Source organism: Corvus cornix, chromosome 13 (assembly GCF_000738735.6).
Source record: "Corvus cornix cornix isolate S_Up_H32 chromosome 13, ASM73873v5, whole genome shotgun sequence".
NCBI classification, from domain to species: Eukaryota; Metazoa; Chordata; class Aves; order Passeriformes; family Corvidae; genus Corvus; species Corvus cornix.
The window spans coordinates 5,192,715-5,220,159 of NC_046343.1; the positions used below are offsets into that span (position 1 = coordinate 5,192,715).

At 42.7% G+C, this 27,445-nt stretch overlaps 1 protein-coding gene across 6 annotated transcripts in view; it reads right to left on the minus strand.

Annotated features, from left to right (window-relative positions):
• SGCD (sarcoglycan delta) overlaps positions 1-27,445 on the minus strand; it is a 308,053-nt gene that overhangs the window by 37,139 nt on the left and 243,469 nt on the right. For all 6 annotated transcript variants that reach the window (XM_039559778.1, XM_019286107.3, XM_019286105.3 and 3 more), the window contains 2 exons: positions 13,149-13,236; positions 10,788-10,907 (listed from right to left, as the gene is read on the minus strand). In XM_039559778.1, the coding sequence (XP_039415712.1) occupies positions 10,788-10,907; positions 13,149-13,236 (208 nt within the window). The remainder of the gene's footprint in view (positions 1-10,787; positions 10,908-13,148; positions 13,237-27,445) is intronic.

Below are 27,445 nucleotides of genomic sequence, written 5' to 3' on the forward strand. Positions count from 1 at the left end.
TGGGATGTTATGGAGCAACAGATGATTGAAAATATGAAGTCCAAGGTCATGTGCTTAAAAAAGCAGTAAAAATTCCTTCTACATGTTGGAGGCTTCTAAAATATAACATCTCTGGATAAAAGCTGAATGCTACTCATGATTCATGGCAGTGTGACAGAGTCAAAGGGAAAGCAAACGTGACATTAAACTGAAAGGCAAGAAGGAAGCCTAACAGGAACATGGAAAAAAAATCACATTATTTTAAGAATCATCAGTGAATCCTCAAACTATTGTGTGCCCCCCCGCTCATCCCCAGTGAGGAGAGCGTACAGCGAGGAAAAACTGTCATGACTGCACAAACAGGAGAAGTCTGTCCTACAAAAGAAGCCTGGAAGGACTTGGCTTTGTAGCTGAGCAGCACGATGTGCTAAGGAAGGGTAGCTATGCTGTGCATAAATACATTAGAAGGGTTAATAACACGAAGGGAAAAGAACTACTGGCTCTAAGCCGATGTTTAGATGAGAGCCAATGCTTATATGAGCAGCAGTAAACTGGTCCTGAATGTATTTGGGAAGGAAAGTGAGGGTTTTCTAGCCAGAAGAGGAGCTACAATGGAAGCAGCTCTTCAGTTAGATGGGACAGACAACATGACAGATCTGACAAATTCCTGACTGTAAGAACTGGTGTCTCAAAACCCAAGGTGCAATATTTTCAGGACCAGCAATTTCCATCCAGTCTCGCATTCCTCCAGTCTTATTTTCACTGTCCTATACCTGAGCAATGATGGCTTTTGGCAAATGGTATTAACACACAGCTCCAACAGTTCAAGAATCAGCCACTATAATCTCCCTTTTCAATCAAAACTGCTCTATCCCTCTTCCCCTTTTACTGAGTATAAAGCAAATGTAACCTACATTTATTATTGTACAAAATGGTTTCTGCTTCCTGAATTATCTATTATTAAAACATTTTCTATCTGCCATGAAAAATGTGTAACTGAAAATTTCTATTTCTTTGCAAAGTACTGAATTTTTTTTTTTTCCATCTACGAGACTCTCTGCTGCTGCTAAGGCTAACTTATGTGCAATCAGCCAAAGACAGAAGAAAACAGTAATATCATTAGTATTTAAACACACTGTACTGTACATCCCTAGGCAGTAAATTCTTCTTTCTCACAGTATTATATCAGAGAGGCTTCTATTATACTGATTCCCTCTTCTGACATTGTGTAATTTACCACCAATAAATGTTCATAAACAGTTTGACTGAAAAATCCATAAAGCCATTTCAGCTTTCTTTTAAGTTCCATTTAATGTCCCTCAAAAATGATTTCATCAATGTGTTTCCATTATCTGGTTCTCTGCCCAATAACTTAATTCCATACAATCAGTCAGGAACTTATAAAGCATATGACAGGATCTACCTAAAGTATTTTGAATTGCCATAAAGATTCATTTAAAGAGTGTTTGCTTTTTTGGCCTTTTTTCCCCCTTGCAGTGCATAAGGCACTGTGGGATGTCAAAGACCCCTGTACATGTTCACTTCATTCAAGAACAAAAATCAAGAGTCTCATGGCAACAGAACATTTACAGTCCAGTTTTAGGGTTTGGAAATGGAGGAGCACAAATGCCCCAAGAAAGGAGCAAATCTCAGCTGGAAGGTGCATCTTAACCAGCGACAGATCCAGCCAGAGGAACACAGGCTTCAACATTTAAGCTTCTCAAGCTGCCTCTTGCTTTCCCTGAGTGCTGCAAAGGTACCTGAGCTGCATGACCCTGTCCTGGCACCTTCCCTGGTGCCAAGGCAAGGACAATCCCTGCTCCCTCTGGCCAGAGCTGGGACCCAGCCATCGTGGCAAGACACTGATCACATCCCGCTCCCTCTGCACAAAACCTGCTCTGGACTTCCCCTGCTCTCTGCTGGAAGAGAGAGAAGAGGAGCTCAAATGCAATACAATGAGAGGTATTTTTAGACTAATGATTGATGCTCCTGCTGTCAAGGGTAGGTGGCAATCAGCTGAGCAGCTCTTGGGGGTGAGCAGGATGCAGGGAGACATCAGGTTTCCACTCAGGGGCAGATGCACCTGGTTAGCTATTCCCCACTTTCCTTTTTCCTTCCAGACAACACATTTCTTTCCCACTCTGTATTTTTTAGTGATAGTTCCAGACTTCCAGTACACCTTTAGTGTTGTATATCACTGCTTTCTAATGAGAGTGGGGTCTCAGAGCCCTGTGATGAACCTGGTGATGAAGCTGGCCTTAGTGTATCTTCTCTTTAGTGCTCTGCCTTAGGCAGTACTGTGCAAATGAGGGGGGAAGGAGAAGGATTTGCTGTGATTTTTCCTAGCTGAAGTCAAGAGGCAATGTATAGTGTGCTGTTGGTCTCCATAAACTACTTTTATTCCCACTATTATTGATCAGGACACATTCAGCAATTTGTTCATTAAAACACCCATCTGAGGAGGTTCTCTCCTCTGCAGGTCTCATCAGGATAATATGTGACAGTCGCAGGAAGTCTGTGCAAACAGATGCCCAGGAAGTAAATCCAATACAATGAAGATAAAAATTATTTGTGACTGCTTCTTCTAATTCCAAGCTTGAAAAACCTTATTCATCCTTAATTTATGTTTTTAAATGGGTGAGCATAGTAATTGCTGTTGCTCCCCTTGAATCCCATCAAATCTGAAATCAATAAGAGCTCTATTTCAGGGTGCAATAATAGCCTGGTTAGGCTAAGCTAGCACACTGAACAAAAGCCATAAAGCTTCATTCATGTTTCTTCCCAGGATTCTATAAAAATAGCTCATTGCAAAGGTCTGGCTGTATTCCTTTTTTGTCTAAGTGTTGGGGAGTTGTTCTTTTAAGGGCAATCAAGAAATCTTGAATAATAAGGGCAATAATGAGATCATGTGCAGCATCAACAAAGTGTTTATCATAAAAATGTAATCTAATTTTTTTTATAATGGATTCTATTGCTTTTATTACAGATTATTTTTAGCTCTTGGTCTTGGCACTGTATGGACACAGGGAGTGAGCCAAGCCTTAGGCACTGGGCTGTGGCTGAGTTAGGCCAGACAGGAACTCCTTGTGACTCCAGTCCTGCCAGGTGGAGGAGAAACAGTTCTCTGACTCAGAGTCCCAAGAAATCAATGGAGCTTAGGTTTAAGCTGGAAAACTTGCAAACAGTGAGATGAGCTGCAAGCTCTGAGATGAGCAAGTGGGTCATTAGTGATGCATGTGCCTGTAGTCACACCATCTTCACCAGCCTCCCTGCCACAGTCCATTTGTCTGAGAGATATAAAGGGAAAAGAACAGACAGGCTCGCACCCAAACTGAGAACAGACATAGGAAGAAAGGTTGCTACAACTTATGCTGACCTCTAGATATTTCCTTCTTGACTAGTTTTGGGGTCCTTCAACACTTTTCCTGCAGCTCAACAATAGCAGTGTTATCCCTGAATCTTCTCAGCATTCTTGTGCAAAGTTGCAAAGGAACTCAGGGGAGCACCTGAAGTGGGAATACACAGTGGAAATTTATCACGGAGAATATTATGTGGGCTTCAAATAGATCAGCTGGGGAAGACACTTAGGAAATAAAATATAAATCTGCAACACTTTTAAACTTGATTTCAGTGTTTGGTAAGTGTACAGTATGTTTCTTTCGTAATCCTTGTGACATTTAATCAATATTAATCTGATGGTGGATGATTCCTCTCTTTCCTTAAACAGGATTAAGGGAACACAACACAATCTGAACACACATTTCAGCCTGGACTCGAAGCCTATTCACTTTACATAAATGCTATCCTTTCAGCCTGGAATGTACTTTAAGTAAAAGCAAACACAAGGAAAACTTCCCAGTATCTCTCTCTCCCAACACAGATTATTCTTGCCAAGAAAAGACAAGTTTGGAATCTGGATGAGTGGATTTTAAAAAAAGGAGAGCAATGTTGGTTGGACTTGCCATTAAAAAGAATGGAAAACAGGGTCTACACCTATTGCCCTCAAGGCAGGGGAACTGTCAGAAGTATTCAATCAAGAATTGGTAATTTTAACTTCTTCCCTTGCAGAATGGGAGAAATACTTTATTTGGAAGAAAATAAAAATGCTATCTCAACCTCTGGAAAATAAAACCCTAAACCCACCCAATTCAACCAAATGAGGTTTCTTTTCTACATAGCTTTTTAATTCTCTGTCACTGCTGGTTACAGGTTAAATCACTTTGTGACCCCTGACTCCTACACAGATACAGCAACAGCACGATTCCTAACTCAGAGCAAAAAACCCCCATCTTCTTGTGGCTTTAACCACTGATAGGAGACATATGTTTTTGCCCTCCACTACTCCTTAATTTTGCTAAACATAATTTTTTTCCACCATCACAGCTCTGCAACGAGCGCGAGGAAATCTGACGGAACTGCGCTGCCACGCCTGAACGCTACAGACAGCAGAGGCTGCTTCCAGCCTTGCTAAACCCTGGTATCTTCATTTGTCAGCACATTTCCCTACTTCCCTCGTTTTATTCCCTGGCCCTTTCCTGCAGGACCAACGACTACACGACAGCTTGGCAATTGCTCCGGGACTGCATTAGTGTTGCTGCCTAATTACCTGTGGGCAGTGAGTACTGAGTATTGCAGCTGCTTCCAGAGAAGTTCATACATCTTCAGCAAAAGGTCAAATGCCTGTCCCAGCCTGGTGAGCAGCCGGCTGTGGCTCGTTCCTTTCTCTGGCTGAGAGCACAGAAGGGAGTGCTGAAGCAGCCTAAGTGAGCTGGAGCTCATTTGCAACTGGGTGAACTGGAAAAGGGCTGTGGCCCCAGGCTGATGGTACAGTTTGTTTCCAGAAGCACTGCAAGGCATCCCAGTGAGGCATCCCAGAGAAGTTCCCTGTCCTTTGGGTTAGAGGCACCTTCCTCTCCACTGCCTTTGTAAAGGGAAAGGATCAGAGTAGGAAAATGTCTCAGTATCCTAAGAAATGAATATTGCAGCACCATGTCCCCTTTGAAAAGGAGACTTACAGACCTGTAGCAAGGACATGTTTTTCAAGGAAGCGCCCAAAATCCACCAAAATACAAAGATTGAAGCTTGGCATTTACCCTCAGGCATAAAGCTGCAGCAGACTCAGTGGTGAGACCAGAGAGCTCAGTTTCCTCTCTGGGTCAGGCCTGATTTCAACACTTGGCTACCAGAGTTGTTCCCTCTGCCACAAACACTTCAGCAAAATGCCATTTTGAAATCATAATGGCTGCTGTAAAGGGCAACCATGCATGTCCTGACCCATAAATAATCGCTGCTGAAGAAGGGTACATGCTGTAAAAATGGGTGGGAATTCCTGGAAACTGTTAGATTTCAAGCTTACCCCACCCTTTGAAATGACTGATACCAGTCAAATAACTTCGCGGATTATTTAATGAAATATAACTACTCTTGCAGTCATTAAAGTTGCTCTCCTGTAACTATTGCAGCAAATAAAAGCTGGAAAGAAGCCACTAAAAGTTTTATATGGAGGAAATGTGAGCAGAGTCCTCTAATCAGGCTGGCATTGCAGCCACAGCTCTGCAGGGCTCCTCCCAGATCAAGCTAATACATGGATCCCTGAAAATGTTTGTAGATGTGAAGCTTAAGGCAGCTGGGGCAGCTGACACAGATGTGTTAGTTCAGTGCATCCACATTAAATCCTGTTCTCTTCTTGTCCAAAGTGAAGGATATTACGAAGGCTTTTTTAACCCTTCCATGAGTAACAAGCCCCAGCACCTCGTGTTCTGTAACTGCAGAGCAGGTTCCTGCCTCTGCCCCCAACAACAGCCCCAACACTGCCATTTAAAAGAGCTCTCTACAGTCAGAGAGTCATAGAATCACAGAACGATTTGGCTTCCAAGGGACCTTAAAGATCATCTTGTTCCAACTCCCTTGCCACAGGCAGGGACATCTTCCACTAGAGCAGGTCACTCTGAGCTCCATCCAACCTGAATGGGGCATCCACAGCTTCTCTGGGCAACCCATTCCAGTGCCTCACCACCCTCACAGTATTCAATTTTTTAATAATATCTAATCTAAACCTAATCTTTTTCAGTTTAAAGCCATTCTTCTTCCTCCTGTCACTACATGCTCTTGTAAATAGCCATGCACTCCTGAACTACACTGCTTTTATTGTTGCTTCCTGCACTAAACCCTCTAAACTCCTTAATAAACAGCTCATAAATAAAATGCTGGAAATGTGCCTTGGATTTAATTACTCCAAACTTACTAATAAATTTGCAATAACCTTTCAACAGCTGATTCCCCTTTCCAGGTGCATTCCCAGGTAGCTGGAGAGAAACTTGAACAAAAAAATGTTCCCAAACTAAGAGTCATGAAAGTCTAACCTGTGGTCAGCACTGACATGCTCCATGTGGTTCATTGCCCAAAGGGTGGTTGCTACAGTGGAAAAAAAGCTCCAGGGTAGAAATAGAACAACTGACAAATTATTATAATGGAGGGCACGGAAAGGTTGGTGAGATCAAAGGTACCCTTAAATCAGCCATGGTGCTGGGGAGGGCTGCTGTGCTGGGCTGCATCACACTGCTCCTGCAGTCTTTATTCTGGGAGATGAAAGGCATCCCACCCCACTCTAAATACAGCTATTTTAGTTAGGGTTTGCCACAGGGGAAGGCCTTAGCCAAATTTTTATCATTAGGCTCCATTAGAAGAAAAGCTCCTGCCATGCTAATCCAAATGTCTGAGAGGCACATTTTCTGGGGAGTGGGAGCAATCCCTGTATTGTCCTGTCACAGAGAAGGGACCATGTGGGTTTGTGATTAATCCTATCCTTGTTGCAAAGCAAAATGGTAATTTTAATAGTGGTTAAGAAGCGTGGTTGATTTGTAATGGGACAGCATCCAGCCCATGCAATCCCACCTCCCACACAAACCTTCCTCCACACTCAAACCCAGGGACTGCCAGACTCCTGTAAGCTGCAGGAGTGTGGCTTTTGTGGTTTTATCTCAGCTCACTGCAATGCACGTGGATTCCCATCAACATTTAGTCTTTAAAAAAATTGGTAAAATCCATCATAAATATTAAACACCAGAGTATACTGGCAAGTTTCCCTGAAAGCAAACTTCAAAAAATAATCTCAATAAAAAGATGTCAAGGCCCTTGGGAGAACTGACACTGGCATGTCATCAGATGTTGTCTTATAAGGCTAAATTAAGCATCTGACCAGAGTTTAATTTCTGTAAAAACTCATGCTAATTTAAATTGCTTTAGATTTAATTAAAAATGCCTTTCTATAGAGATAATAATGTAACTCTGTTAATTAGTATCAAGTGGCATCTAGAGGGCATATTTAAAAACTAATCTGGAGAATAAATAGAGCTAATTAACAGTCAGAATAATGCTTTATGATTGTCTTTTATTTATAAATGCTATAACGTTCAATAAGCCATTAAATGAAATTGTAATTAATATATATCAAAGTTATTTTTTTAATACTCTTTTAACTAAAGAGGGTTTCTTACACCCCATTTTTCAGATGGTCTGGACACGTTCCGTTTCTGGAAGGAGGAGGGGGAAGGGGCTCTGCTGGACGAGGCAGCAAATACAAATTCAGTTAGGGGAAACTCATTTATCTGCCCTGCACAGGTCTGTGTTTATGACCCCACAGGGCTGTCCAGCCAGGTGTGAGCTTGTGAGTCCACGGGGTTTGCCCAAAGCTCTGCTGACCAGAGCAAGGGCTGGCAGGGAAGGGTTGCACATCACCCCACACATCCCCACGAGCAGCACCGCAGGCAGAGGAGTGGCAGATTTTGCCTTCAGAAATCCAAGCCTGGCAAAAGCAGAGCTGCAGCTCTGAGGAACGAGAGCAGCTCTGAGGATTGCTGCAGGACCTTCTGAACAACCACAAGGTGCCCAGATTCCATGGAGTGAAGCTGGTGGAGGGAAGGGGTGCTGAGAGTGAGAATGTGCTTCCATCCCATCCCAGCAAGGAGCACACGAGCACTGGCAGATGGGCTTGGAAGGAAAAGGGCAGAGTGGAGTTGTTGTAAGGTTCAGTTTTTAGAGGACTTCTTGCAGGCAAACATGAGCTCCCTTAGAGTCATCTGGACCCAGGCAGTGCTGAGCTCCCAACTTTGAGCATGGCAGAGGGAACTCTTTGCACCTGGAAAAGGTTGTGTCCATGTTGCCAGAACTCTCCATGGCCAGAGGGCTCAGAGGGCTGCCCTTCCCCTCAGACAGGAGTTCTGTCATCCTCCAGTCTCGCCTCTGATGAGAGGTTTGACTGGATTCGCTGTATCATATAAAATCATTGAAGTACCCTAAATTATGTCATACATGAAAAGCAGAGGTGGCCAGCTCGGTCTTTCTGGGTCCTTTAATGCTCCTAAGTCAGAAATAACTCCCCAAAATACAAATCAAATAAAAAGCACTTTCATATGGTAATCTGCACTCTCCATGCTGCGCAATTTTTTGAAGCACCAAATGCATCATATGTCCTACTTGCATTTGTTTTTAATCTATAATTCTGTGTATTCTTCCTTTTTTTTATCCCTTGCTAATGTTGAAAAATCCTCTAGGTACCCAGAGCAGAGTTCATTTCGAAACAGGAGAGCAGCTCTTTTCTCAGGACAAGGATCCACCATTGGTTTGTAGCACAAACTTCCAGAAAAAAGCTTTGAAGTCCGTACAAAGGAAAGAGTTATTGTCACTGGCAAGATTCAAAGCTGGCCACAAGAACTGCTGCTCTGACCTCTGTAGGATGACTTTCACGCCAGGTTGTTGTCATAAACTTGCCTCTACAACAAGTACGTGTTCAGCAATAACAAGTTGGAATTATTTACATGGCATAGATGGGTGCCAGCAGACACATTCCAGCAGCACCTGAGAGCCCAAACACCAGAAAAATGATCAAAGGAATTTGTCTGTGTACTACGACTCGGACTGGCCTTCAGAGCAGACAAAAACACTCCAAGAAACACGAACATATGGTGTAACACTTCCCAGCGTGGCAAACAGCCACGGCAAACGCTTTTGGAGATAAAATTAGATTGGGGAAGCAAAGCTGGAGAAAAACAAAGCCAAGTATGAACTCAGAAAGCATTTCAGCTCAAGGTCATCAGAATACTTGCTATGTAACATCACCAGTGGTATCATTCTACTTTTTCTTTTCTGATAGATCTGCAAAAGTCAAACCAATCTCGAGAAACAGTTGCAGGTACAAAATGAAAGTGCACTACAGTGATCAGCAGGATTTTTGATGCTGTTTATTCTGGAGACTAAAACAAGGCAGAAACTCAAAATAACTATCAAAAATAATTCCTGGTTTCTTGAAAGTATAGAGGAACTTAAAAGCAATTTTTTGTAAGTATGTAATCTGAAAAGGAGTACTTGCAGCTCGTAAGGAAAAGGTTCTGTATATTTTTTTTAAACCAGTGATGTAAATCTCCCTTATTTTAAGGTCTCCAAGAAAACACTTAAAAGCTGTTGCTCCCTGACTTCATCTACCCTGCACAAATTAGCTCTGAAGGGTGCAGTGTGAAGGGAGATTTGTTGGAGAACATGGATTGTTACAAATGTCCCCAGCTCTGTAACACCACAAGGATTTTGAATGGGTCTCTTCAAAGTTTTGAGCTAACAGAGATACTCTTAATTTTGTGAACTTCAACATTTATCCTGTAAAGCCCACCTAACTTTTTATAGCTGGTGACTGAACTAGTCCAGTGTGTAACAACAGTGACCTGCAGAGAGCTACACTCCACCTGTCCACAAACAGGAACCATCTAGAACAGCAGGACATCAGGCAACTAAAAATGTTAATGGTTGGATACCAAGTCCCATTTATATTATACATAATATACTATTAAATATCTAGAAATAATAACAATAATGATGATGATGATAATAATAATAAATACTATCTATATCTATCTATCATTCCAAGCTCCTTATTGATCTGTTTTTACAACAGAAGTAAGGAACAGTTTGGAATGAAAAGATGCATCCAAAAGAAGCCACTGTAAAACAGGTATTGGTGCCTCCACAGAGACCAGCAGCACTGTTGTGTGACTAACTGTGACCAACACTGAGCTACCCACTCTGGTCCTATGTGAAAACATTCCTGACCAAATCCCAGACTAACCAAAGAGCGTGGATTGAACTGGGGAGCACAAAAGTTCAGGTTCCAGACAGTTAATTTCATGTTACTATCAAATAAGTTTGGAAATTTACAATTGCCACAACTGTTTTGTTTCTCCAAGTACTTAAAAAAAAAAAAATCTGAAGAAACAAGGAAGAACCCCCCACACCCCAAACCCAGAGTGTATCCTCAGTTTTCATTAAGAAATACCAATGTAAAGCCTGGCAGGCAGCCCAGCTGGGAAGGCAGATCCTCCTGCTGTTATTTTCAGAAGGAAGGAGGAGCTGGTGACAGTGCTGGGACCAAACGCATGAACCCTGAGGTCTGCCTTTGCACAGTGACTGTAGACATGGGCACATCCTTGGGGCAATCCCTCACTGTCCTCCATCCCAGATCCAAGAGATAAAAGTTTGTTCAGTTTCAGAACTGGTTTTAAAGCTACTTCACTCAGCCAGACAAACCACTTCCAGGGGAGTTTTCTTCTGGAGGGGAAATAACAAACTGTGCAAGTTAAGAAAGTCCTCACATAGAAACTCCTGCCCATGATCTGCTTGGAGAAGATTCAAAGCCATAAGGACAGCACAAGATTTTATCTCCAAAAGAAACTTTCAGCAAGTAGGAAGGAAAGTCAGGCAAAACTATACTCAAATTTGAAGAGGTGCACATTAAAACTGTGACTTAATGAACAATGTCTTACCTAGAACTCTCAATCTCTCCGCTCCAACCACCACTTCGTTGTCATCTGCAGAAAACAGCAATTTTCCAGAGAGGGTTTTCACCTCAAATTTTTGGCTGTGTGCTTCCACTGCTTGGGGGCCTAGGGGGAAGAAGCTTTACTTTAGGGAAAAGTATAAGAAAATCACACTGTAGCTTCATACATTCAATAAACCCATTTGCTGAGTAATAATAGCTCTACAAATTGCATTCAGAGACACCAAACAGGGAGGCTTTTTAGATCTTATTAGAAAAGGGCAGTTTTCTACCCAAGTAACAACTGCTCAACTATTTCTGCTTATGTTTTTGTTAATGCTTGTGTGCCACAAAATCACCATTGAACTTGAGACAGCTGGGATATTTTTACAGAAAGACAGACCCATATGTGAAACAGCAATGAACATATCCAGCCATGCTTTGAGAGCATTGGTGCAGGTGTAAGAGGCAACAAGAGCTCCTGGGCCCATTTTGCTTGGACTGATGCTGCAGTGTCAAAGATTCCTGGTTTTCCACCTTTTAAATATATCTGGATTAAAATTCTACCAGTGTCATGCACAGCCCAATTAGGAAAAAAAAAACCAAACAAACAAACAAAAAAACCCCAAACACCAGCACTGGAGCAAATGTTTTGTTTTAGACCCCCTTCAATCATGCGCAGGCCAAGAAAAATGGCATCCTCTCACACTGCAGAAAGTTTTTAGACAAGTGAAACTTTCCTTCAAAGATCTTATTTCAATTCTGCTGCTTTTCCTGCAGGCTGCTGTGCCCTGCAGTGCTGGAAAGCCTCTGGCAATGTGTTTTGTTGTGGGGTCTCATAAACATCAGCTGCCTGAATAGTGATTCTGTGCAGGTTTGTGGCTCAAAGGCTGCAAAGTTACAAAGAGGCTGCCCTGGGTTACTGACCTAGGCCAGACTTTGGACAAATCACCACTGAACAGCCCTGCCAGCTGCATCTAATAAGCCACAGCCCCCCTGGAATATTATCCTGCACAAGGCAGGTGACTGCACTTTGCATTAATTCTGGGCATCTTCATGACTGGTCTCATTTCTCAAAAGACAGGAGAAATAACACCTGAAAGCCAGTATTTTCTTAAAAACTCCATCCCTACCCAGCATTTCCCTGCACAGGTCACCTGTACTGGCACCTGGACACACGGAATCATGCACGTGGTTTGCACTACAGACAAGTGAGGCCATGCTGAGATCCTTGGAAATACTTAAAAGCTTGTGCAGCCACATTGAGAAAATCCAGTACTTTAAATTTGATTTGTGTCTTGCTTATTAACCACCTCCCCTCCCTGTTCATCTTTGCAGCATGGGACCACATCTTTGCTCCACTGTGACACCAAAGCTGGTGCTGAATGCATAAAATGCTCAATAACCAGAGCATCACACTGGGATGTATCACTGAGTGTGTCCTCCCAACCTCTCGAGACACAGAGGTGCTTAAGTGAACCAAACACCCTCTTGAAAATATACGGAGAACCAACAAACTGAAGACCTTCATTCTGAATGTGACAATCAGGGAGCCTGGGGTTGAATTTATTTCCTTCCTCCAGGCAAGTTTCACACATGCTGCCTAAGTAATTGCTCAGTGAAGCTGCATATTTAATTATTTAATACTGTGACTAAAGGCCAAGATGTTATATAAGCAAAACAAGCAACCCAGTCTCAACTTAGAAACACGTTTATGGATTACTGGCTTTGCCACATACTTCTCACAGTCCATGCATAAATCTCAGTGAATATATCTCTATCCCACATCAAATATACATTATACACCTTATATACAGTGCCATATACCTTATATAATGCATTAGGCTCTTTCAACCCAAATTACTCATGCCTTCATTCAAAAGCTGCTGTGCCCTGGAGATTTGTGAAACACCCATTTCCCCATCCAACACACTCATGTTTGGGAGCAAAGGGAGCTCTTCATCAGCAGAAGGACTTTAAACAGCAAAGTGTTGCCACAGTTGGGCTCCAGATTTCAGGCAAGTTATAAATGTCTTAGAAAAAACCTGTGCTTGTTACAACAGAAATGTCAGCCTGGCATATGTTCTTCTTGACCCTGATGTGGTACAGTAAACACTTCTAACTCTGGACTGGCTTTCAAATGAAAACGATGGTCTGCTTTGTTATCAGACAGCCCCAGCCAGTTGCTTCTCCAGCATGGCTTTCATGTCTCTGGCTTTGTTTCTACAAAGTGGAGTGAAGTTTTCATTTGTACTCCATGAGACACAATGGGCTCCCCTCTGTGCGCTGTCTGAAGCCAGCTCAGCATCCCAAAACACCCACTTCCACCCCTGCTTAGTCCCTCCAAACAGCCTTTCCCCCTCCTTACCTGTTACAAGGCGAGTGAGGACTTTTGTCTTCTCGTTGAGGATGTTCACGGTCACGTTTCTGGCGGACTGGAAGTACAGTGGGTTGCCCTGGAACAAGACCACGAGACCAAGGGTGTGAGATGGGGATGGCTGCCTGGGATCTGCCTGGGTGAGACATCTGCAACTTTGTCCAGCACTGACCCCAAGGCTGGGGGCATGGCTGGGGTGCACCTACCCTGCAGTAACTCTTCCTGTCCAGGATTAACCCAGAGTGGACACCACAGCTCTGTCTGGCCCAGGCAGTGCCTTGCTGAGGGATGGTTGCCTCTATTGCTGGTATAAGCCACCCAACCTGGTATTTTAAAATGTGCAGGGGATATCAGACCTGACCTAAGCTTCCCAAAGGTTTTGGGAGGATAGTTGACAGCAGCAGCACGTTTCAGAGGCAAATCTGAAAAATTACAGCTTCTGACGACTCCAGTGGGTGACAGTGTCTGCCCACCATGTGAGTGAGCCATGCCTAAGGGCTGGGAGGAGAAAATCTGATTAACATGAGTGCCTTAGATCTCAAAGCACTTGTAAACCATCTGGCACATTTCACCACTACAACTGTGGGCTGGGATGCCCACATCCCACCGGGTCTGCAGAACACAAGACACGAACTCTTCCCCACTCCCCACTTGACCATAAAGAGTTCTACCAATTTCTCATTTCTATGCTTTCAACACACCTCTGAGAGAAGAGCCAGAGCAGCTGGTAGCACACAGGAGCCACACAGCGACCTGGCAACATCCATCTCAGGTATTTCTCCTGCAGAGTGAAGCCAAAGAGAACCCACAGCTCCAACCATCTGGCTCCTCCTGTGTGCAAACACAGCCCAGGCACCGGGGAACTCATGTTTTCCACAGGCAGCCCCAGCCTGCACAGTTGGTTCCTCAGGGGCTATTAGCCACCCACAGCACTAGCACAGGGTGACCCCAAATCAAATCAGCCAAAAATCTAATGTGCAAGGTGGAAATTCACCGCCAGCACCTCTTTGTAATGCCTAAAGCAGGCAGCTGATCAAATTCATCAACTGACTGAGACACAGGATGGCAGAGGAGATAAAAAAGCAAGAAAATCAGGAAGAAGTTGAAAATTTTTATTCCCCATGTCTTTTTCCAGCATTTCCAAAATCTTTCCATTAGGAATGAATAATCAGGACGGGGATAGAGGATCGGGTGGGTCAAACGTGTTCTCCTTGCCTCCTGAATTTGTAAGGAACACAATATTTTCATAGGTGCCATTTTTTCTGGATCATGGCAGAAGGACTAAGTTGTCTGCATATAAAATGTAACAGTAACACAGAAATGATTCATGGGAGTCCTGTGGTGGACTGGAGCTTCAGGGAACAATCTAGTGATGGACAAACGATTCTCAGTGGTGTCTGCAGAAAATAAACCTCAAAAAACTAAAATAAACCCAGTCTCACACGTGATCAAATATTCACAATAATTACATTTGTTGCCTTCACTGTTTTTGCAGCATGTTCCCATGGGATCAGCCCTTCAGCAACAAAGGGCGAAATGAGGTTCATTTGATCAATTATAACTAGAACATTTTGGCTACATTCAGACTATTTACAACTAAATAAAAAAAAAAAATAAAAAGAATTCCACTTAATCATTTCCAGATCTTGGACAAGTTTCAGAAGCTCTTGGTGCCTCTGTCCCCTCATACACTAAATGAGGACAAATCATCCTTCTATGCTTCTGCAATGTGTCTGACAGCTTAAGTAATATTGTATATGAAACTGAATTATGATTAATAATTTAGAAGTAAGGATCAGTGGTAATGACTTGTAATGATTCTCCTTGTCTCTAGTTTTTATTTGTGATCCTCTAGAACTTCTAGAAATTAATGCTATTACTATTTTATAGTTAACAGCTCAGAAAAGATGGCTTCACTTGAAGTTCAGGCACCTGATTTGAACACACCCAGCAACAGCAGTTTACTGCTGCATATCCACTGCACACTTAGAGATGAAGGATGGTTTTAAAGGTAGATGGTTACAATCTGCATAATGCATAGTCATGGCTGAGACTGTAACTACTATAAACACGCCACAGGAAGCACAGAAAAGTCACTTTTTTCGACTTGTACTATTTGAATTTTGCTTATGGAGTTTTCAAGCAGCTGGAGTGTTTTGAAAAGGCCAAATTCAGGCAGGAAAAATAGTTCAATCCCCATGACTTTGAAAAATCTGTTACTGCTCTTTGTGATATGAGAAGGCGCTACAGAAGTACTACAAGATAAACCAGTATAAAAAGTCACAGAAAGAGTTGCTCTGAAGAAGACCTGCAAGACAAGCTAAGAGCTGGTACCCACCAACAAAAGACTTAAAATACATAATCAGACCTGGAAATGCTTACCCCGGCACAGTTATCTCATTCACTGATTCAGAACTCAGATTCATGCAGCCTTCAAAAAACTAAATTTCCCTAATGCAGGATGTTTTTATTGGTCTGCAGGGAAAGAACATTGGAAGCACTTAATGCAATGCCTGCTCTCATTTCCATAATTCCTTTTCCATTAAGGAATGAAAAAGAACTGAAAAAATTACTCCCTTTTGCTGAAAATTCTGCAGATTTTCTATCCACCATCTTCTGTTTACAAAGGAAATAACACTGACATCTTTTAAACACTGAACATTAAAAAAAATATTTCCTCTCTTGCAAGCTTGGTGATGATGTCAGCTTCTTTCAATCACACAGAACAAAATAATGAAAACATTAAAAGCCAGTTAGGATTTACAACTGAAAAGACAAAACGTTCCCCTTCTCTTGCACTTTCATGTTACCATGACACAAAATGAAGTATTCTGATGCATATGAGCAGGTGGAAATCCAGATCAATATGGCATCAGCACCACAATAAAATAGTTATGTAGTGAAGCAATATTTTCATAAACTGCCATAGCACTTGACAGAGCTGGAGTTAGAATATCAGCATGCAATAAACAAGCACATCTTTTAGAGACTCTTTGGGCTGGTCATGCACTTTCAGCTCACCATGAACCTACTATTCATCTCTGCAGGAAATCCTGGAGAGTAAATACATCATTCTGCCTCTTACTCCAGCTCCCCATTAGCAGACCCAGTGCCTTAAAAATAATGCAAATGTTTGCAGACACACAACAGCATTTGCCACAGCTACTCAATATATTAAAACACTGGACACATGTTGCAGAAGAAAGAATATGGAAAGTGCAAAAATACGTCAAAACTGTGTAGCTTGGTTCCTCACCAAGCAGTGAGATGTCCAGTAGAATAGAGAAGACTTCACAAAAGGTATCAACTTACTGTTTGCTAGATTAAACACATGGCAAAACAAGCCAGAACAGCTCACTGTCTTTCTTTGGCTCGCTTTCGAAGAGATGCTAAAAACTCCCAGAGTAGAGACTGAAATAGAAAAAGCCCTTTGACTGACAACCTTACTTTGCAGCTGAAGCAATCCCAACCAGTGCTGTCTTCAGGGAAATTCAGTACTTTAACAGATGTCCTTACATTGTTTCAGGGAATTATTAAAAATATTTGGAAATCCTTTTAAATTTTTACAGGAAATTTAAAAATAATGCTTCACAGTCGGTGTATTTGTAGTTCAGATGGTCAGAAGGAATAGCTTTGATTTGATCCAATGGATTCAAAGACCTTGCACAGTAAGTGCAAGGGAAGCTTGTGGAAATAATGGAAATGGTGGATTTCCTGCAGGCTTGACAAAGTAATGGTAAAAATAAAATCTTAAAGCATAATCTAGCTTGGCAAGGAGCAGTCTATGGAGAAGTCACTCAGAACACCATTTTCCTGCTCAACTCCACCTCTCACTGACATTACAGGAAGCAAACACTGCTCTGTGCACAGCTGGACTGTCAGAAGGCAAAAGTTTCTTTTCTGTAAAGCAAGCAGCCAGCAAAAGCTCTCCTGGTTCTGCCCTACAGCCACAAGCAGCTCCCACCTGCCTGCACCCCTGAGTGCCATTTTAAGTTGCTCCTGACAGAGGGGAAGTTTTGTGTGGGTAATAAACGTATTCCTTTCTTCAAGTCCAACCAGTGCTACTACACCAGAAGCTAAATGTGGTAACAGCAGTAACAGCAGTGACACTTTCCTGCACTGCATTTTCCACTGGTAGGGACAACTCGAAGCTGCACTTCAGTTTTTTCTGGCTTGGAGTAGCAAGAATTCATCCCCCAATAACCGAGAGATAAAGCAATAATTTTAGGGCACCTGAAATGTCCTTCATTAAGAATGGTAAACCTCTAATGAAAAGCCACAAAGGCATCACACCTCTGTAATTTTTCTTCGTGTAGCCAAGCCCAGAGCACTGTCGAGGACGCCACACTGCATGCAGCTCATTAGTGCAGGTGTCAGGCATGTCCCCTGCCCCACCAGGAAAGCTGACCTTGTGACCTTTACTCTGTTATTTTTGGTCAGTTGACACAGACATGCTTAAATTAGTCTTCCTGACCCAGTTTTGCACATTCCCATACGACTTGCTCCTCTTTCAAAAGGAAGCACCAGGAATACCTCACTGTGTGACGCTCAACACGGAGTTTCCAAACCACAAAGGTCTCCAGAACATGCTGTGAGCACAGCCAAAAAAAGCAGGACCTGTCCCAAAGCCAGCATTTCCTCCCCCTACTCCTGCACTGGAGAATGTCTGATGCTGGAAAAGTTCAGAGTTGCCCTCATAAAACAGTGAGATGGGAGGAAATTGAGTAAAACACCTTCAGAATTGATAAGAGATTCTGCAGGAATCAGGCAACTGGCACTGCCATGAGTGTCAGCAAACCTCACAGAGCATTGTACAGGCACCATGCACCTCCTGAAGAGCAGACAGGAAGCACTGGACAGCATCTACCTTTGGCTGTGAAGACAAACTTGGGAGTATCTAACGAACCCCATCCCCAAGGTCCTGCTTGGAACAGCAGCCTGATCATCATTTACATCAGCACAAAATCTAGACCTCGTGCTCAACTTGCAAGCCAACGATTACAGTTTCTATTTCAAAAGCTCTTCCTCCTTTTTCTGGTCTAGATCCCCACTGCAAGAACAGGATTTTTCCCAGAGGCCTCCTGGCACAAAAATTTAAGGCATGCAGCTAAATCTGTAAGTGATAGATTGAAAATAGCCCTTAATAGGACTTAAACATACTTTTTGTTGTTTAATCGCTGAGTCTCTTTTGATCTTGATTTTGTCCTTCAAACAGCTGAACATAATGTTCATGTTACTAAATCCCTTTCTTAGTAAACCTTCTGATTTGACAGTGTAAGCTGTTCACAGCAGAATGAAAGCAAACCATGAATGGAATTGGTAACAAACATTAAAACAAACGCTATAAAACGCCCCAATATGTGCTAGATGTGTGTCTGAAGATGGTTGCTTTTAGGAAGGAGGCAGCAGGTCCAGTGGAGATGTAACAAAACGTAGTTTGCATCCTCTTCTTCCAGGAAACAAACTTTATCACAAGTGGAGTGTGCCCAGGTCACATAACCTGGGTCAGTGACAGAGCTGACACAGCCCTGACCTATAATGGGCACTCAAAAAACATAAATGCAGCATCATGAGCTTAGTGTGCTGTGCTGCAGTTTCTGACACTTTACCAAGCATTCAAATGCTTTAACAAAAAAAACCAAACCAAACCAAACCAAAAAAAACCAACAAAATCAAAAAACAAACAAAAAAAAAAATTAAAAAAAAAAATCAAAAAAATTCTGTTTTCTATGCAAACAAGGCTCAGTCACCTTCACCAGAATACATTTTACAGTACCATGAAGCTCAGAAAATACTGTGGCCCCACCCAAGGTTGATATATTTTAATGGCAGAGACAGAGCAGGTTGGAGTTTTATGTCCAATGCCACAAACCCCTCTCTTTTATGGTACTTCTTGAAGTTCATTTTAATAACTCGAAACAAAAGATAAAATTCCTTCTGCTTCATTAAAGCAATTATATCTTTGACTCTTCTTTTTAAAGTGCAAAGAAGGCAGGTCTGTGATGTGAGATCTAATGACTGGGTTCTGCTTCTGGAAGGCTACCCAAGGGGGTTTGTATCCTTCAAAGTGATTTATTTCTGGCAATCTAGGGGTTTCTCTCTTTAGAAGAATACCTGTAATAATCTCATGAACAGAGTGTTTTGAGAGATTGGCTGCTTCTTCAAGATGCCTAATCAGCTACTTTGCAGCTGAGACTCTTCTGAAAATTAAATTACACCATGTCTGCTGACATTAAAAAACAACACCGAAAAATTTCCAAGGCATTACATCTGCCTTGACTTCTTTGCTGTTCTCTTTTCTTTTTTACTTCATTGACTTATAATATAAGGAAAACCACAGGTGACATGATGAAACCAAGAGACATACACATGAAAATAAAATGCAACTGTGCATGTTGGAGTTCTATTCACTATCCACAGGGGTGGGAAATCTGGGTTTGTAGCATCTGATCTGCTTTACAAATATCAGGTGTTTGTAACATCTGAAGGCTGCTGCACATCCACAAAACTTTCTCTGTTGGTAGGACTGAACTGATCATTACTGGCTTTGGAAAAATATCTCTGGTGCATTGAAGTAAGCTCAGCTCCAGGAGTTCTCTAGTAAGGCACGCTCAGACAGCTGAAATGAAGAGAGCAGCACAACTTGTAAAATTACCAAATACCTCTGAAAATGCTTCAAGCTCTTCACTGCACTGAGAGTTCACCCAAAGGTGATACAGCAGAGCCAATCAAACGTGTGCTGATGATTAACTTGGCATCCCTGGGGAACAGCTCTCCCTTGTACAAACAAAGCTGGACTCAAGCCACGCCAAAGCTCTAAAACAGGACAACAGCAGTCCTGGGTTCTCAGCACATTGCTCAGCCCCTTCCAGTATGAAATCAACCAAGTATTCTCTAAACATTTCAATTTACTTGAATTCCTTTGCAGAAAAGCCAAGCTGCAGCTGCTGCTCAGCAGCAGCTCGCTCCAATCTGATCCTTGTCTACAGGAGGTGTTGGAGCAGCAGGACTGTGGATTTGTGCTAAGTTATATCCTATTTTCTGCCTTGGGCTGTCCTAGTTATGATCTGAGTCCAGTGGTGACAGATCTCCTGCTGAAGTAAACACACTGTAGGTAGCCACAGGAGAGAAAAGAAGAGAGCTCTGTTGAGGCTTAAAAATATCCTAAATCATCCAACTACACAGCTACTCCACTGCTTGTAACTTTTACTCCAGTCAAGCGTGCAGACCTCTGTTCATGTGTTTTCATTTTTATGGCCTTCCTGGTGTCCCAACTGCCTGCCTTAAACATCTTTTAAAACCACCAGTAAACCACGCTTCACTATCTATAAAAGACATTAGAATACAACAGCAAAATTATACAGAACTACTAATTTCTGAGTTACTTTCCCTTACTACCAGCATTGGACCATACTACAACCAGAAACAATTAAGATCAGTGAGGGAGGTGAACACGTTTAAGAGCACATTCTGTTAATTCTAAGAAAAGCACAGCAATATTTTCCAGAAGTCAGATTCAGCAGAGACACTTGGGCTCTGCAATGCTCACACATCCTTTTAGGCATTCTGTTACTGCACTGTGTAATGCTAAGTTATATATCCAGATATTTTTCTCCAGGAAGGCTAATAACGTGGATACCTCTGAACACTGCTTTGAAATTACATCTTTCCTTTGCTGCATGTCATGGATCGCTTACTTCTGGTATTAGATTATAAACGGCCATGCCAACTTACGTGTGTGTGTACAGCACGAAACACAGGCGAGCTCCTAGCAGAGGCCCCTGGTGTGACTGAAATTCAGCTGCTGCTAATAAGAAGGGAAAACATTTCCATCTGTCTGGATTGGGGAAAAAGAATTTGTGAGCCTCTGATTCATCTGCATCCATATGCTGGTATGTAGACAATGCTTATGGACACACAGACATATGTGAGGTAGCCAGCAACAGGAATCAAATCAATCACAGATCACAGCATGTGATTTGCCTAATTATGAGTAACACCTCACATTTTTTATCTGTGCAAAAAGCACTCTGTGAGCGAGCAGATGGCGCTGCTAGGGGATGGCACCAGCCTCGACAGTTGCAGATGCAGAGCATTTACACAGCGCGCTGAAAAAATGACACAACACAAGCTGCTTCCTGGGAAAAAGACTCAAATTGAACAAGTGTCACCAAACAAAATACACGTATTTATTGATGTTCTGAACTTATCTGATCCAGCCTCTCTCTTCCAATATACGTGCAGGCCAGGGAGTGATGCTATCTAGACAGCTTTGAAGTCTTTCCGAACTGCCACGTGAGCTGCCTAGCACAGAGTAGTGGAGGTGCAGACCAACCTGAGTCTAGTTACAACCTACAAACCATTTAAATCCACACAAGCAGAATCAATAGGAAGAAGCCCTGCAGAGAAAGCAATTACACTGCAAAAGCAACTATATTACAGCACGGTGAGGGCTGGGAGGCAGGATGCAGGCAGCCATCCTCACTTCTGTGATTACCCACTGGAGTTCTCTCCAATGCATCTGGCCTGTGAAATGACAAGGTGCAGCCTGGACATGTTCCTGCAATCAAAGTGTTTCAGTTTCTGGGCTCCTTTCACAATTATAAAGCTCTTCCTCATGAGCCCCATGCTTCAGGTTTGCTGTGCTCCATAGGTAAATGCAGGGTTGTGCATCAGGAAATATGTTTGAAGGGCACAGTGAACTCTCCTTTTCAACAGCTTCATGGGAGTAATAATCTCATTTCCTGGATCTGCAATTATTTATTCATTGGCGACTGTCCACTTGCCACTGCATAAGACAAAAAGAAAGATCATCTGACCATCCCTGATGATAGAAAATTCAGCTTTTCTATTCCAATTCTTTTATTTGTGGTTTTTCTGCATTTTTTTTTCCTGAGTTGCTGTAAATGCATGCTCTGGTGTGACAGGTTGGAAGCAGCTAAATAATGGTTGATGAAAACCGTATTTAGGCCTTGTTGTGGGAGTATTTATTGTAGAAATATGCTCAGTTAACCCTGTAGGGGAAGGACAGAAAAGGAAGGCTGGGCCTATGACTGTACCTCTGATACCAAAGTAATTTGATCTGCTTTAGTTACGATACAGGGTTATGGGGTCACAGAAACATTTGCACAAACTCTTTTTGAATTGCTCTTATACAACCACTTTGCTTTTTCTACTGAAATGATCAATACTTGGCTTTAAGAAGGATGCTTTATGCGTCTGCATGACCCGACAGAGTCTTCCTTACAACAATAAGCAGAGGGGCCAAGCTCTAAGATGCAGAGCTGCAGCAATTCAAGTGTGAGTTAATGTCAGACAGGAACCATCTCAGAGAGGAAAAACTACAAACCTCCATTGCCTTGGAGAGGCTGAATGTCCAACAGCCAAGGTGAGAGGGCACTTGGACAGGTAAAAGGAGAGATGCAGTTAAGTGTGGGACGTGGAATTGGGCTGATCTGGAGGGAAGATCCTAAATCATGCTGAACACTGCCACACTGCACACATGTACCTACAGAGAGAGCATAGCAGCAAAGCTCTGCTCAGCAGCACAACTGCAGGAGGTGGATGTTTGTGTTGGGATTTGGCTGTATCTTGTGGCTGCAACTCAACAGACACTCCTGAGTATCTGCTCTGAGGGGAAGAGAGGAGAGAGCGCAGGGTATTGCTGTGGTACAGGTCCAATGAACAAAATTACATCCCTAACCAGCTCCACTGGGGAGCTTTTCCATGCCTGGAAGAAGGCAGGAAAGTTGTCTGGGGAAATGGTGAGTAATGGCAAAAGCAGCCAAAGAGAATGGGATGTGTGAAGGTAAAACAGAGCCCAGGGAGGAATATAAAAGCCAAGGACCCCAATTACTCTTTGGGCGATCAGCAGGGTGGCTCAGCCTGTCTGTTGTCTCCCATTTTGAAAAGGCATTTTTCTGCTGGTGTTTTTATTCCTGAAGTCCTTTCCAAACTCTGGAGGAACAGAACTGATCAGTGAAGACACCCAACCAGTGACTCCTACCAGCAAAGGGCACAGGAACGGTCCTGCCTGTGTGTTCCTGTGTTCCTGTTTCTTCTGCTTCACCTCTGCTACACCTCCCAGAGTGCTGCACGATAGATAATGCTGCAGAGAGAAACAAAAAACCTCCTGCTCTCCCAGCTGTGTACCAACATCAAGGCTCATCATTTATAAATAACAGTTGGGTTCTTCAGGAAACACAGAGCAAAGGACAGTTTGCAGGAGGAGCTGGGGTTTTCAAAAGGTAGCAGAATACAGAGAAAATATTTTGGCTTGAAGCAACAGCAGACATGCAATCAGAGGTGCTTCTGAAGGCAGCAGCTGTGACAACACGAATGCCACTGTCCTGTGTGGCCTTTACTTCACTTCAAGAGTGAGGGATGTTCTGCAAAACACTGGAGGGTACAGGCTCTGAACACCCAACCACGGAAAGCAGCAGAGGAACCTTGTTCTGGCTCATCCCATCAACTCACTGCCTTCCAACCATGGACACCAAGACTCTAAAGCAGCTGGAGCTTCAAGGTACTCTCGACCTTTTACAGCAATGAGTGTGCATTTGGATTATGGATTATTTGGCCATTCACTGGGTGGCTTCACCTGCATGTAGGACACAACAGTGAATCTGCCTGAAGGGAAATACCAGCTGCTGTAAGGTCAGCTGTGCCCACTCCTAACCTGCAAAATATACCTAGAAAAAGCAGGTTTTTAAGAAAAGTAAAGGATTGTTCACACTCTTGCTGATCAACCTAATCAAAAGGAAGACAACAGCTTTTGGCTAAAAAACTGAAATCCTTTCTGGAGAGTGATGCTTGATCTGTCTGACAAGTGACCTCTCTTTTCCCCTCAATCAACCCACTGCCTTCAGTTTATTTGTTTCTCTGTTTTTAAATATGTCTTACAAAGCTTCTCATTGGAAAAAACCCATCTTACTCTTCATCTGTGCTGCCTTGGGCTGCAGTCCTGTCAGATCACATCCAAGAAGGCTCAGTTTGCACTAGCACTTCAAAAAGATTTCCCAGGCACTGAGATGAGCAACACGGATGATTCAGTGAACAGCAAAGCTTCTCCCCAAATCAGAAACCACCCATTCCTGGTGCCACAGCTTTTGCAGCTGCTGCTGGTTGCTCAGCAGAGAAGCAGAACTGAAATGTTCACCACTTTTATTCACTGGATGCCCCATCACAAATCAGCCCCTTGTCTAAATCACAAGACAGAACCACTGGAATCACATTGTTTTGCTCATGGAGAAAAAGGAACTAGAAGCAGAGTATCAACCTGCAGCTGGAAAGAAAGAGAAAAAATAAAAAGCTTAGATCATAAAAGCAATTTTAATTGCCTAGTTTTAGATTACTAATCAAGAATCCAACAAAGTAACCTGCGCTGACTAAGACACAGTGGAAATCTTGGCATTTACTCAACATTTTCATGAACAGTGATTTACAAATCACTGCTACATTTGAAATAAACTTTAAATAAATCCTTTCCTTGCAGATCATAAAGAAGAGTTCTCCAAAGGAAGGTGTGCCTCTGTCCTTAGAAGGGATGTTTCTGGGGGAAGTTGGATGACAGCAGCACTGGATGGTTCCCTCTCCCTGGGGAACCTCAGAGGTAAAAAGGCAAAAGCCAAGGAGGCTTTAGCTCTACTCATGCTCAGCCAAAAAAATTAAGGCTTGAAAGTGAGGAATCTCCAGCAGTTTTATGTAAGGATGGCAAACAAGGATTGTGCTTGATGGATGAACAAGGGAGAAATACTGTGAGCTGAAGCACTTTAGGTTTTCTTTTTGTTCCATAGGTTATTCTGCTTCAATGGGAAACGAGGAGCAGACTCCTGCTAGTACTTCATACAATCTGCCTCAGAAAATTTTAAGGCCACGCTGGAAGCAGGCCTAAAATTCCCACTGGACTCAGAATTACAGGACATCAGAAGGAAATCAATGGACATGTAACATTTTATACTGAAAACTGGGAGTAAATAAAGAAAAAAAGAAACAACAAAAAACCAGACACCATGGAAACTGCTTTCTTCCACCACCCCCCAAGAAGAACAACTTTTTACTGCATGTGCTTCTATATGAAACATATTCCAACCAGGAAGATGTCAAAAGCCAAAGAAATGGTACTTTTTCTTTCAAGAGCAGCAAATTAGTTTTCCCAAGATCCTCAATAAATTTGTCCTAAAAGAAAAGGAGCAAATTTAAAGTTGTTTTTGTTTTTACCTGTGTCCTTCTTTCTCCAAATACAACATCTGTTATTTAGAAATAAAACAATCAAACAAGTATAGCAACTGGTAAATGAAACGTGGAAAATCTGACTTTGCTTCCCTGTTGTAGATCAAAGAACACGTGAACTGAGCTGTCTGTAAAACCAGTTCTGTGTGCCTGCACTTCCCAATGACTGCACAGCTTGTCTTGTCGACTCCTGCCTTATAAAATACATAACTTTCCTGCCAAAATAGTTTTGATCAGCAGAAGAGTTGCAGAAGTGTTTGCTGTCCTGTGGTAAGAAGTGACAAAGCTCTGCTCTTGAGGCCGCTTGGAAACATGAGAAAAACATCATTTTTCTTTATAATTGGATCTTCCTATTTGTCTTTCCATTTTCTCTTTTTCTCTGTCTTCCCTCTACCCATGCCATATCAAGTTTCATTTCTTTTTCATTTTTAGTATTAAAAAGTTGTTTTTGTAGTTCAGCCTCTACAAAGCAGCCAGAATCCTGACTGTCAGCAGCAATGTCTAGACGTGGTAAATCCTTAAAGTCAGCGCCTTTGCACTTCAGAGAGATAACTGCAGCCCACAGAGTCGCTTGTGTTTTCCATGCCCCACTGTCCTCCTTTTCACAGCTGAAATACAAGAGATTTCTGGGATCATGGCAAAAATGCAATGCACAGAGCCCACAGAGCACCCAGCCTTAGCCCAGAGCTCACTTTGAGCTGGGATGCCCATCACTCGTTGTTGTTGCCACAGGGTCCAGCTGCAAATGTTTAGAATGAAGAGGAGGTGGGAGTTGGATCGGAACAGCAAAACCAACACATGATCTGAACAGTTTCTCTCCCCTCACACAAGCGGCTCGAGCGAGAAATTTCACTTGTCAAAGCAAAATACATTGAGAGACCATTTGGGAAATTCTGTCTCCTTCATGTTTAGCTCCAGAGATGTTAACTTGTCCACATCAACTCCAAACTCCCTGACAAGACGGTGAAAAACGCTGGCTATAAAGTGCTTATGCACCTTATGGGGTCAGATACTTCTGCAATGATTATACCACATTTTCTGGACATAAACCCTCCCCTGAGGTCAGGGTAAGAAACCACAAACACGTGGTTCCCGGGGTTAGGTCAGAGGTGTACCCAAAACACAAATATAAACAAAAGCTGAAGTAGGTAGCCCACCAGGCACAGCTGATTGGCTTTAATAGGTGTTGATTACACTGCTCATATTGCATGAAATTAAAAAGCTTACAAATGTTATGAGCCATTACCCTTCCATTTAAGAGATCTTATGACAAGTTAGCAACATTTAATGAAATCCTTTTTAAAATGCCAGAGGCAGTCTCCACGAGATTTTGCTTTGAAATGCAACTTGTGGAGTTATTTCTGAAAGTTTCTCTACATCAGGGCTTCTGCTCTTGCACATCTTTGGGATGCTCTGATTTGGAAGCTGGTGGGATACTTCAGTTCCCTGTTGTGCCCTCAATGTGAGGCACACCACACCAGCTCCTTACAGAAACCACCAGGAACGGGCAGAGCAGGATTTAATTCTGATGTTGACACAGCCCTTCAGTCAGCCTACAAAATTCCCTGCAAAATTCAAAGCTGAGAGAATTCTGACCGATTTTACTATGAAGGTAAAGGGAAATATTTTCATAGTTGCTGTAAAATTTACTTAACTTCCACCTTTTCAGCACACTGGAAATATCACAGAGCCACTAACTGCCCCCAAGGCGCTGGGGCAGCCAAGGTTCACACTGAAGTAGTTCACTCTCTGGATTTCATTGCTTCAGGATGAAATTTATTATTGGAGAGCATATCAGTTTTATAAATCCCACGGGACACTCACAGCCTACTGCTGTCCACAGACGCAAATCTGCTTTGGATGGCAATGGCAACAATATCTGTACATCAGGTGAGGGCGTTTCTGCCAAAATGATGCCTTTTGCAACTTGTTCTTTCACTGCATCCCCCGCTGACTGCCAGCTCTCCTCTCTGCTGGTCTCTGTCAGGCAAACAAGGCTCAAACTGACCCAGCTGAGAGACACATCTATGGCTAAAGCACATTGGAATCTAACACAG